This window comes from Centroberyx affinis, unplaced genomic scaffold (genome assembly GCF_046629955.1).
Source record: "Centroberyx affinis isolate AG114_WGS23_722 - 3 ecotype Tasmania unplaced genomic scaffold, CSIRO-AGI_Caff_v1 ptg003356l_1, whole genome shotgun sequence".
NCBI lineage: Eukaryota > Metazoa > Chordata > Actinopteri > Beryciformes > Berycidae > Centroberyx > Centroberyx affinis.
The window spans coordinates 32602-46050 of NW_027281350.1; the positions used below are offsets into that span (position 1 = coordinate 32602).

At 42.7% G+C, this 13449-nt stretch overlaps 2 protein-coding genes across 2 annotated transcripts in view; both read left to right on the forward strand.

Moving 5' to 3' along the window:
• Window positions 1-1666: 1666 nt before the first annotated feature.
• Window positions 1667-10553, forward strand: rbm44 (RNA binding motif protein 44). Its single transcript, XM_071538834.1, is given in 20 exon segments — window positions 1667-1739; window positions 2908-2938; window positions 3027-3133; window positions 3790-3862; window positions 3921-4001; window positions 4150-4274; window positions 4468-4685; window positions 4800-5023; window positions 5447-6044; window positions 6120-6181; window positions 6273-6440; window positions 7174-7339; window positions 7444-7478; window positions 7625-7700; window positions 8185-8275; window positions 8398-8529; window positions 8622-8695; window positions 8935-9026; window positions 9493-9718; window positions 10260-10553. Coding segments are annotated over 20 exon segments (2946 nt in total).
• Window positions 10554-12083: 1530 nt separating this feature from the next.
• Window positions 12084-13449, forward strand: part of itgb5 (integrin, beta 5) — a 44199-nt gene continuing 42833 nt past the window's right edge. Inside the window, exons 1-2 of the mRNA XM_071538830.1 lie at window positions 12084-12678; window positions 13270-13355. Coding sequence (XP_071394931.1) covers window positions 12615-12678; window positions 13270-13355 — 150 coding nt within the window. The 5' untranslated portion in view covers window positions 12084-12614. The remainder of the gene's footprint in view (window positions 12679-13269; window positions 13356-13449) is intronic.

The window sequence follows — 13449 nt, forward strand, 5'->3', positions numbered from 1 at the left end:
CTCTCAGGCCAAAGAACCATTTGGATATTATGGACAGATGGATGGACAGATTATGTAAACACACTCATTTTGATCTTTGATTTCTCTTTAACAGGCACTTTTCATGCCTGGTGTGAGGGAAGTGACAGCTACCCTAAAAATGTCTCATTAGCAAGCATTACTCAATGAAAGAAATAGGTTGCCTGTCTCCTGCAATCTGCTGAAATGTATCAAAATTAACTTAAAAATATTTGGGAAAAATGTATTTAATAAAAAAAATAAATCTTTTTTTTTTCAAAATGCTGCAAATTCATCTTTGACTTTTTAAATTTGTTATAATATTATATGTAATTTATAAACATACAAACCTGAAGTCAATTCATCTCCCTGTCCTCACATTTCCACACAGAGGCTTTCAGAAGTTTAAAAAAAAACTTAGTGATTATAAATACAATGCCTGCAGCCAATGGAAATAAGCTTTGTTGTATGGGGGTGATCAATACCACAGAGATCAAGAACGGAGAGGAAAAGCATAAGTGTTCAATAATGTTGCCACTCTTGAATGGATTTAGTAGGTTTCCTGCTTACTGCTTACTTATTGTGTGCTGCGATGGCAGCAGTAAGACCTTAGAGGATTTTCCTTATTACTGAGATTATGTTACGGGACAGCATGTTTCCACCACGATCAGAGAAAGATGAAGTACTGTCATTTTCACCAAAGTTGCTTGTATTTGACTTCATCATGGGTGATGAGTTGATGGCTTCTCCTTGCAAGGATAAATATTTAAATGAATCACTTGCATTAATTACATTATTACACTAAAATGTTAAAAGATTACTTTCTCCTTCACAACCATCTTTTTGAATTTAAGGAATTTGAGTAGTTTTGAAACTATAGTTTCAAATGGTGCACTTGTGCATTTATCCTTTAGCCTACCTACACTCTTTAATTTTCTCCCATGTGTTGTATTTAAAATTGTTATGTAAAGGCGGCTTTCATTAAAGAATTGCTACAGTCTATTTTCTAACGTTTCCCCTCTTGCAGTTGCCATGGCATTAGCAAGCTAGTGCCTCTCGCTTCTCCTCTTGCTTCTCTGTGGCTTTACCCTCACACCTGTGGCTTCAAACTTCCTACCAACGAGAGCTGACCTTCTACCTGTAGCGCCTCCCCCTGGCAGACAGTGTAAGTTACTTTTAAACAACCTGGCTGGCATGGGAATGACCACCACATGATACCAATTATTATTACAGTGACTAGCACTAGCCGATTGACCGGGAAACATGCAGCTAGCTAGCTGCAGCACCTCCAAATGGTACGTTAATGATGATTTAAATTATCTGATCTGTTGTCCGGTTTTTGTAAAGACAGTGAATATGGCAACACAGGTTGCAAATAAACTGAGGTCTTTATATTAACTTTTGCTACTTAATTTGGTCAGTTTTTTTTTTTTTTAAAGCAACGTTGCCCCTCGTGCATTGAAATACCTCTGACCCACAATGGAGTCGTATTTGGTAATGGTTATGAAAGGCTTAACTAATTCATCTGTTTGAAATTTTGACAACTATTTCGGATACTCAACTCATGACTGTTTTCCAGAACATGTCGTCTCCCTTTCCAGTTCTGTCCCCCCACCATGTGCTGCAGCCGGTCTTAGCCAGGCCTGCAAATAGGCCTTATAATGACTATATGGCCATGGTGTTTCCGCCGCAGATGATGCCCTGTTTGTTTTACAGTACAGTGATCGAAAAGCCATATCCACGTAAGTCCCCAATGAAATTGTGCCATTCAAAAACAACACGTCTTTTACAGTTTTTTTTTTACGATCGCTAGCAAGCGTTTTTCAATACTTTATAATACTTTTTCTAAACTCCACACACACAGTTGGCAAAACAGTTAATTTTATGCTCAAAATCACATATTGTAAACTAAACAGCAACACTAATTTTCAAAATGCAAAAATACTTTGTCAAAATACAAAACACTGCAAACGTCTCAAAATCAAATAATTCTTTCAAAACACTAGCACATGTTTTCTTCCAACAGGAACATTTAGTCAATCATAGCACAATGACATACAAAATACTAACAGCAGATGGTATTACAGAAAATGCATTACTTTACATGTGTCAGTTCTACTATTATACAATAGACAGTATATTGATAGTCAATTGTTTTTCGCACAGCAGTTTCTTTTGAAGTCACTCTACATTTTTCTTTTGTTGAGTGTAGTAAATGTATGCATTTTTTTTCTTCTTTTCTGCAAACATTCTATATCAAAAGTGAATGATCTTCTTTCTTCCCATCCCTTCTCATCTTTACTTTATAGAATGTACAGTATATGAAAAAGGAATAGAACAGAATTGCTGCAGTAAAGACTTTGTTTGCAATAGGAAATTACTGCAAGAGATCAACAAAAATCTGCAATATAGCTGCTGGTTGGTTGACCTTGTGTGTAAAAGAAATTCAAGAGTTTTTAAGATGTGTTCACTGAATGCATTTTGTGTCAAAGGAACAAGAAATGTGTTAATGGTATGGCCCGCAACAGACCGATGTTGTGCTAACTGTGTTAAGAGTTATGAAAATGTGACTACAGAACTGATAAAAGGTTGCTAGCAATCGTAAAAAACTGTAACCCATCGGAATACCTCTGGTCCAAGACTTAAAGCTTTATGTAGGTCAAGGATAGGACTGCAGAGTCAGTCTCTGATTTGCTCATCACATTGGTGCAGCTGGGGACTGGGAGTGTAAAGTGTTCCTGGATGGGTTGTACTTTGATTTCTCAACGTACAGTAATATAAAATAAAATGTATTCACTAATGTCCTATAGAGCAGTAATGTCTTAACATGTTTGTGGTCTGATGGCCCTGGAACAAATGTTTGCAAGGATGTTGTGTTGTAATTCATCTCACTGCAGTCTCTCCCATCAGCAGAAGACGGCAGGAAATTCCTTCTGGACAGGTATAGCTGTATCCACACTGCTGTTCTCATTCATAACCAGAACTGATGTTTGCCAAGAAAAGTAGAGGTACTATTCTGCACTTTACAGGTCCGTGTTTGATTTGGTGAACGCTTCCCAGGTCCTTGAGTTAACTGACCCAAAGCTGCTGGGCTGGTACCTCTCTTTGCCTTCAGAGGACAGGAAGATCATACAAGGTAGCTTACAGTGGGGCTGCAGGAGTCACAGCAGACCATAATCCTATCTGCATCTCGCATCTCATTAAAATGATGAGAATCTAGGTCACACTGCAGACCAAAAAAGTCACAAAAATGCAAGCTCAAACCTAGTATTAGTAAGAGCCATGCCATTATGATCCATTGTCTCCTGTATGGAGAGAACGTCACGCCAAACAGCATTTAAAAGATGTAATCTGTTGCCTTGCTTATCGGATTACGCAGCCTTGTAGAAAATGGCTTAAGACCTTGTACAACTGGTTCTCAATCCCAAGAAGTCTGCAGGTTTATGGTGATTTCACTGATTGGCACATCTTGACCAGGAAGGGAGAACTAATCAGTGAAATCACCTGCTATAGTCCTGCAGACTCTTTGGACTTGATGGCACATGGTTGAGAACTACAGTTTTACAAATCGCCAAGAACCACTGGAAAATGTGACATGCATGTGATTCAACAAGCAGCTCATTATATCCATAAAATCTCAACTCTTTAGCAGTGAGAATCGGTTCTCACTGCTAGCACCCACCATGGTGTATTTTGGGGGAGGAAGACAGTGGGAATAACAGGCGAACCAATTCTAAACGTTGAAATTTTAAATGCAATTAAATGCAATTTCAGTGATTTCTTGTCTCTTAGATGAAGGAGGGTTTCAACAATTTCTGCGAAGACATCCTGCCCTAAAATTGGCCAAGCATCATGTTTATGTCAAGTGTGAGTCTGTTAAACTGCTACAACTTTTTATTAATAATTGTGTGCATAATTTAGAGTAAATGAGTAACATTTTGTTTTCCAACCAATGCAGACAACATTGAAGACAACCGACCAATAATGTCATCCAACTTAAACAAGTATGTAAATTGATACTTAAAATTGATACTATTGATTGCTGTCGACTGAAATAACGCATGAGCTAAAATGATTTAAGACTTAAATTCTTTAAGATTTTAGTTTGACACTGAGCTACTTTTGAAATTAAAATTTTTGTTTTGTCCTCAGATCTAGAAGGCCAACATTTTATGGAGTGACTTTGTGTATTACCTGTGGAACCAGTTGTCCATCAGGAGCAAAGCAGTGCAGACGGTGTAACACGCCTATTGAACACGAGACCTTATGCCCTGCAGGTGAATGTCATTATTATGAAAAAATGAAAAAAGGACCATGTGAAAGACCCTGAAGGATCTGCAGTAGTCAAATTACATTTCACTTATTTTTTTATTGCTAATCTTGGATTCTTTTTTAAATGTTCACACCTATCTTTCATACTAGAATAGCTGTAGCATAATAGCTGTGTTTCTTTACCCGTTGCCCTTACAGATCGAGAGTTTGATTTGCTTCCCAACGATGTGAGGGAGAATTTAACCCTGCTGCGCTGCTGTGGGGGCAGCAACAGCAAGGATGGAGCAAAGTGTCAGGGAGTGCAGAAACAGCCAGAAGAAGACCAGCGCCCCACCAACCAGCTAGTCAACCTGCAGGACAGCTTCCAGACGGCCTACAACCGCAGCCCCGTCGCACAGGAACCATGCCATCAGAAGGTACGCTAAATCTAACTTAGCAACTATTTATACTAAGCAGTGAATGTTACAGTGCTTCAATGGCTCCAAGTTGAAAATCTGCAAAAAGATGAATAATGCAGGATTTATTTGAAGGGCCCGCTGCTGTCCCAGCTGTGGGAAGAAGGAGCGTCATGGCAGAAGGACAACAGTGGCAGCAGTGTGTCTGTGTGCGAAGTTCCAACAGACCGGGCTAGCTTCTCTCTGGATGTGGAGCTGGAGAGACACAGACAGACGGAGAAGCAGGACTTGGGGAGCCGTTCTTCAGTGATACAAGGCCAGAGTGGTTACAATGAATATGACAAAACCAGTCAGTTACAGTGAGTGTGTATCTTGTCATTGACATATGCAATATGTAATTTGTTTAATTCTTACACGCCCACCACCGCTGTCCTTCATTGGCTTTGAAAACCTAGTGTAAAAGAACTAGGGCGACCCACATCCTAGTACAAAGATTTATTGTAGGTATCAGTTGCTTTCACTCGATGTCACAGCTCTTATGGCCATTTTTAGGTTTGATTCAATCGGACACACAATGTCTTCTAGTTAATAAAGCTCTTAATCTGGGTATACTTGGTGACTACAGGTCTCTGAAGCTGCTGACATCACAGGTTAACTGTTCAATTAGATCTGTGTGCTATAATGTAAATGTTTGAACAAAATGAAATGTATTAAGTGTGCTCTGTCGAGTTTCATCTTGTTTGTGTGTGTGAGATGATTTCTTATATATTGTTATGTTACAGTTCAGAGTGGCCCACTATTGAACAGGAGACTCCCCAGTACTACAGCTTTGACAGTACCGAAATGGACTGTGCAGAGTGCAGCGACACCAGCATGAGCCAGTCAGCGGAGCCAGCACAGGGCGGCGGCACTGAGGAGGCTCCCCCCGGCGCGGCTGAGGCCACAGAGGACAGCTGTCACGACTACCTGTTCCACCGCGGCGACTTGACCTACAGCGTGCACGACTCCTCCGCCAACACGGCCAGCGGGGATGAGGCCAGCTCCGGGGGCGAGGGGCAGGACGCGAACTTCCACAGCATCATGGAGGACGATGAGAGCATCCTCATGTGTAAGGTCAGCGAGAGGCTGAGACTGCGCGTCAGTGGGGTTTGTTCAGCTCCGGTCACGCCTAGAAGCGGAACACCGCTTCCCGGCATGGTGAGCACTGCGGAGAAGTCCACGTCCCCTATGCCCCGCGCTACGACCTGCGACGTTTCGGTCGCCACTGAGCCAAGTGTGGCACTTTGCACCCCGGCTGTCACCCAAACCGAGGGTGCGTCCACAGCTGACAAGCACGTCGTTACTGAGGTCCACATGGCAGACCTGGACTATCTGGCTGAGGTACGCTAGAAACAAAAGAGCTGTCGTTAATACTAGCCCCAGCAGTGTGTTAACTTCCTCTGTTTAACATTTTAGGAGTTTATCAAACTCAACGCGGCTCAAGAGGAACTGAAACAGCTAAAAGAGAAAATGACAAGGTGCTGTATCAAATCAAGACACTTCTATAGTAAATTTGTCTATTTGTAAATTTGCTGTTTTCTCAAAGATGTACGCTTGCTTTTCTTCCAGTTCTGACAACACAGTGAAAACAGACTGCAGTGCTGTAGGGGGCTGTGGCTGTGTCCAGCGGGCCCAGCGAGCGGAGCTGTGCCTGCTGGCCCTGCAGTACAGCATGTGCAGGCAGCACTGCTGGAGAATCTACTACACCTTCGCTGATGAACAGCAGCTCACCCTAATGCAAGGAGACATGGATCAATATTGGTCAAATTCTGGCTCTCTGTTGCTGTCCTTTCAATATCAAAGTTACACTCACCGAGCACTTTATTAGGAACACCTGTACACCTGCTTATTCATGCAATTATCCATTCAGACAACCATGTGGCAGCAGTGCAATGCATAAGATCATGCAGATACAGGTCAGCAGCTTCAGTTAATGTTCACATCAAACATCAGAATGGGGAAAAAATGTGATCTCAGTGACTTTGACCGTGGCATGGTTGTTGGTGCCAGACGGGCTGGTTTGAGTATTTCTGAAACTGCTGATCTCCTGGGATTTTCACGCACAACAGTCTCTAGAGGTTGCACAGAATGGTGCGAAAAACAAAAAACATCCAGTGAGCGGCGGTTCTGCGGACGGAAACGACTTGTTGATGAGAGAGGTCAGAGGAGAATGACCAGACTGGTTGGAGCTGACAGAAAGGCTTCAGTAACTCAGATAACCTCTTTACAACGGTGGTGAGCAGAAAAGCATCTCAGAATGCAACACGTCGAACCTTGTGGCAGACTTTGGTAGCCGGTTGACATTGAGACTTGACACTGATACCTACCCAGTATTAGTAAGGTGTTCCTAATAAAGTGCTCGGTGAGTGTATTCTTTCACTGTGAAAGTCAGTGGGTGTTGAGTCCTAATAGCTGGGACAACAGCTGTACCACTATCCTGTTTACTTTTATTACTTCCTTCTCTCTGCAGGCCAGAGGGCCCTCCTGCAAACCTTGTGAGCGTCCTGCAGAGACTGGAGTCTGGCTATAATGAGATGAGGGAGAAGATCCTGGCGGGGGCGCCTCTGGACCAGCTCAAACCTCTGTCTGTCGACTCCCAAAAGATACCCACAGGGACCTGCTACATCCCTGCACAGGTCAGACTCAGCCCAGTCAAAGTACCTAAATCTGGCGATGATTTCAGGTATTTTTAAAAGCACATTTAATTGTAGCAGCTTAATCTTCTGTTGTCCTTGTCTAGATCATTGGTGATGCTTTGGGAAATGTTCCAGCTAGGTATGTTTGCACACCCAGTGTAACGTCAGTTAAAACATGCCCGTGTGTCTGATTTAATGCAACTTCTACACCTGTCTCATATCAACTTGGCTACTAACTCAGGCTACTGTGACCTTGTGCTGTCCAATCACATGTGTGTCTGATAGGAGCTCTCAGCAGCCACACAGACAAGATAATGGAGTAGGTGGAGGAAATGGAGCCCTCCATGGTCAAAACAGCAAGGTAAGTTTTACAATGTACGCATAATTATCTTTTTTAGGGCTGTAACTAACAATTATTTTCATTATAGTGATGTCTTAAATTTCTTACTTAGTCTGACCAGCAGCCAAAACAAAACAACAAACAATACAAGTATTCATTTAATAATGATAATAAACAGAGAAAAGCAAGAAAATCTTTGCATTTGTTAAGTTGTAACCAGCATATGTTTGATATTTTTACTTGATAAATGACTAAAATGATTAATCAACTATCAAAATTATAATTGATTATCAAAATTATAATAAAATTTCTGTTGATTGACTACTCAATTAATTGTTTCTTTTTATATATTGAGTTGTATTGAAACATCTAATGAGTACTGTTAAAACAGAATCTTTGAGCTTATTGTTGCTTTGTTGATGCTGCTGCTAATTGAACATAGTTTGCCTTGTAGTCGTCATCAGTTTGAACAGGTCCAATGTTAATTGGTTAATTTCTTTTCCAGGAGGGTCAGAGAAGGAATGATCCGGCTCCCCAGCCCAAAGTGGGGGGCAGCAAACCAGGCAAAGCTGTCTCTCTTCTCCCCCAGCAGAGTGGTAATAGCTATGCAGACCAGCAGAAAAGCAGACAAGTGTGATGCAAAAGCACCCCATTCAGCCTTTTAAATCATTAACCTGGAAGTGTTTGATTGAAACTGTGCCCATTCTGTGTTTGGCAGCAGCTGCATGCAACGAGCTGAACCCAAGCGAGGCGTGGTACGACGCTGAGGAGGATCTGGAGCCTGCAGGAGCTGCAGCCGCTGCCGGGACGGGACGGGCCTCAGCAGTGATGGCCAAAGAGGAGAAAGACGGTAGCCAAGTCAGAATTGTAGCTGCAATACGTAGTTTGAAGTCATTTTGGATCAGATCCTGACGAATCCTGGTGAACTTGATTTAGCCACAGAATCATCCAGGGAGGTGAAGAATGCCAAGAGCTCATTCCTCTATGTTTCTGACCTGCCCAGTAATGTGACAGAGGTGAGTCTGAACCCTACATCTCCACTTTATTTCATTCACATTTCAAGCAGTGTTCTTGCTCATACGGATACTATATCTTGATACATTACGTATCATTTAATATTCGGATATATACTGAATGCAGGAAATGCATAAACAAAATCTTGCCTTGAAACGTTGAATGTTCAACCTTTATGTGTGTAACGCTTTCTAGCCACCAGAGGGCAGTACAGACATTAAGTAAAATCCTGTCTTTCCAGAGTGACGTGATGCAGTGGTTTGAGAAGTACCATGCCTCTGAAGTCAGCATCTCCTCTGAAGTCAGCATCTCTACTTTCAGTAACGATCTGAGGTGAGCCACCGCTCCACTGTCTGCATGCAGCCACGTTTACTGATATACACTCATCAAGGATAGAAGAATGGATAGTATGGATGTTTGTTTACATTGAGCTTACCATGCAATATCCAGTCAGCATTGAGATATTCATTCTAACACACTTCATTTGTTACTACACCAGTGTCTCTCTCTCTCTCAATCAGTCTGTGTTTCATGTGTCACAGCAACAGTTTATTAACTCTCTCTCGCTACTTCTACCAGCTATGCCAATACTGCTACGCTGGAACAGTTCTTTGGCCTTGACTCCTGTATTGTGTAACTGTCTTTATGTGTTAGCACCAACTAACCAAGTAAAATTCCTTGTGCACCCATTGTACTCTGCAATTAAAAGGCTGTAACGTCACAACAGCAATTCCCTTCTCAAGCTCAGCACATAAACGTCAGCATTACAGTCATCCGTCTCTCTGGTCGTGTTCCACAGAGTTGCCATAGTGAGGATAAGTGGCCCCCGATCTGCCGAGGCCGCAGTGCGAGAGCTGAATGGCTGCAGCATGCGGGGCCACGCTCTGCATGTGGAGCACATCAGCGGAGCCGGGGCTGCTGGGAGTCAGAGCCGAGACCAGCAGCCACCAGCCTCTTCCTCCACCAACAGGCCCGGGTCCTCGAAACCCCAAACCCCCAAGACCCACTCCAACACTGCAGTCAAGGTGAGAGATTAGTTCCAACATGATATCCTCCAGTTATAAAAGTGATGGGACTGATAGGAAGAAGTTAAAATCAATTCTGGTACTTTTTAAATGGATTGTGGGTAACTTTACGTCCTCCGCTGACAAAATAACACTTTTATCCACAACTCGACTCACAGAATTATAGAAATATTGAATGATGACCACATGCATTTCTGTTTACAAAACGGATATATAGCATTTTGGAATAGAACTCTTAAGATCATCTACAATACATGGTATATTCTCAGCAATGTTTTGTTTTTGTTTTTTTTTTGTTGAGAAATTTGTGGAGAAATTGAGAGAAAATGGGTATAGACATTGCAAAGCCTTCCCATTTCCTGCTGTGTGAAGTGGGCTAAATAAAATACAGTAGCCGAGTAGATATTGTTGTGAAAATGTTTGTTCCCAGAGACCAACTTTGGAGCTGCTGATTTATAGCCATTATGTGTTGGCTAGTTTTTTTTCTTCATGGCTTGGTGTGGATTAATCTCATGTTCTATCTGTACTGTCCGCTCTCCAGCTGGTGCCCCAGCAGCTGCTCCGCTCCAGCCTGGAGAAGCGGACGGTGGTGTGCGTCTTGCCCACGGCGAAGGGAACCTGCGTGCCCCAACACTACGGCACCATGGGCAGCTTCGACACTCTGATGGCAGATCTGACGCGGCGCCACCCGGAGGTCGGGAGGCAGAGGATCGTGGACGCTCTGCTGGAGCTGAGGGCCAAGCACCGGGGCGTCCTGAGCGGCCTGCCCCTCAGGATCATCACAGAGATGACGTCTGAGCTCCTGACCAGGCCCACGAGTGCCGCACTGTCCTGAGCAGGCGGTTAGATGTCAGAGTAGCATCAAAGCCCTTCAAGTTTTGTGTTACTTAAATGTTCCTAAGAGAAAACAGTTAATTTCAAATTAATTTGTAAACTTTGGCTGAGATGTACTTTATTTAGCTTTGTACCCAGAAAAAAGTTGTTTTTAAGTTGTTCTGAAAAATGTGTTCAATGTTGCACCTTACATAGTGCCTGTGTTTGTTCCAGTTTGCCTCTGATTGCTAGTTGAGAGCAATTCTTTTTTTGTATCTTCAAAGGTACATTTTATGTTTGAAAATTGAGGTTTTCATTTAGTGCCTCTTGTACCAGTTACTAATGTAACTGTCAGTTAAATTATTTTTAAGTAAATAATTAAACAATGCTGATGTCTAAAATTGTATTCTTTAGGTTGCATTTGTTAAATCTATACTTAAATCTATCCAACTGACAAACACTGTATATGCAGCAGTTTGATTTGCTTCTATGTCTTCTGTAAATAAAAAAGGACTTTATTGGTTGAAATATTTCCAGCTTTGTCATGCTTTTGCAGGCGTTCTCAGTGTGTATGAGCCAACAGAAGTCTTTTTGACTGAACAACAAAGTCCTAATGGGATTGGCAACTCTGGTCAGGGTATGTTACTATAAATAGACCAGCCACCAGGCAAGGCAGAGGGAGCTTTAGACTGTTAAATCACAGTATTTGCTGAAGAATCGGCAGAGAAGCATAGCTCCTGTGTGAACAGCTGCTATCCTGATTGTCATGTGTGATCTCCACTAGGTGGTGATGACTCCCTCTGAACCACAAAGCTGGGATAAGCTGGGTCACCAACCACACAGTAAATAACTCACACCAGATATAATTAAATATGATCAAAATGCAACCACACAGCATAATGATGTTTTTTGATGATCAAGGATATTTACACCAGTATTTATTGCTCAAAAGCACATGTTCACCAGGGCCTGAGTCACAGTTTTCACTATAGTTTGTAAATTTCATTTTACTGATGTGGAAGCATAGGCACTGTTGTTTAGGTCAGGGGTTCCCAGACCTTTTCATGTCAAGGACCCCCAAGTAGATGCACAGTATCCCATTAACCCTCATTTGATGAGATTTTCTCCTGAGGAACAGACTAGTTTTTATACTATGCTTAAGTATTGAATACTTAGCATATAGTAGCTGTCCATTCTGTAGTTGGGATGATAACCACAATTGGAAGAGAGACACCTGTTATCAAAACAGTTACCCTTGCCTATTCCCTCAGTGTGCCAACCTCCATTGACTGTCATAAAAAACGGAAATTAAATTATTCCTCATTTTGCCTTGGACCCACAGGACCAAACCCAGGGACCCCTGCTGGTTCCTGGACCCCACATTGGGAACCACTGCTGTATGTGTCCGCTGCATGGGTGTCAACAGTGTTAGTCAACTAGTAATGAAAGGGTTAATGGTAATCCTTTCCTCCCCCTAGTTGGGAATAGGCGGAGACTCCAACTGGGTCGCAAACCGGAGAGCCCGACCGAGCGCAACACAAACTTGGTGGGGGAAAATCAATAAGACTCTCTGGCGTGGAGTTGTGTGCGTTTGTGTATTTGTACTCTTCACGTTCATGTGTACAGGGGAATCTGGACGTATCGGACCGAAAAGTGATATAAAGTCGACGGAGAAGTTGTGGAGTCGGGATTAATGTCAGCTATGGGTGAACGAGTAGGGACGTGGAAGGCTGCAGAGGCGTCCAAACACTGGGACTTCACTTCAACAAGGCAATAAACAGGACCGTGTGTGTGTGTGTGTGTGTGTGGAGGAGCGCTCACTTGCGGGATAGCACTTTAAAAGAATGGAAAGTTGTCTTTTTGGTTTACATGGAGCCTTTATGATGAGGCCGGAATAAGCGCTTTGGAGTGGAGTTGAGATGGTCAAACTGCGCTTCACTCCTGTGGTTTGCACCGGCCAAGAGGACTGAATCCAGTAAGAAGTCGGACTGGAAAGTAACAAATCGGTGTCATCTTCAAAGAGAGATAAAGACAAATCCACTATTTAGACTCCTAAACGCGCCAAGTGCCGTGCCGTCCCGTCATGTGGACCCCGGGGATTTGGATGTGCTGCATGCTTCTGGAAATATTCATGCACAGTGTTCGAGGTAGGATAAAGCCAGAGGTTGGAATAAAAGCAAGACTGTTCTGCAATGTGTTTTCTAGAATCTGCTATCAGCCTGGCTTTGCAACATCAATTCACCCCAGTGACCCAGTATTTTGATTGTGCACACACGCTCCAGGCTGCTGTGTGTCAGCATTGGTTCAGCTGTTGTTACAGCAGCCATAAACCATGGAGCCACATGGAGACGAGAGGAACAACACAGGACAGCACTTGGTTGTTTCTTTGTGTTTAATAACGTTTTATTGCATTGTAGAGCTGACCATGTGAAGTAGGAAGCATAGTTTTATTTATGAAACGTGTCACACAGTCAAATCCCCTCTCCCTGCAATAGACCTGGTAATCCTATGATACATTTTCAATTATACACATACCACAGTAAAACAACTAAAAGTCCTATAGTCCCTATATTATAGGAATATTATAGTGATGTTAGGAGATGAAAATATGAAAAAGGTACTATTGAGTGTTACAGACACACTATACGTCCCAATAGGAATACTATAGTGAATTTTCATTGGGGTCCTGTCAGTGCTGTTCTCACTGCTGCCTGTGATCTGTCCCATGCTCTTCCCAGGTCTCAACGTGTGTATGAGTGGCAGTGCTACATCCTGTGAAGAATGCCTCCTCATCCACCCCAGTTGCGCCTGGTGCGCACAAGAGGTAGCTGCTCACCATAGCTCACCTGACACATTACTGCTAAGAGCGATAGGTGCAATGTTGCATGGTGGAAGGGAAGGGGTGAACTCCAGTTACA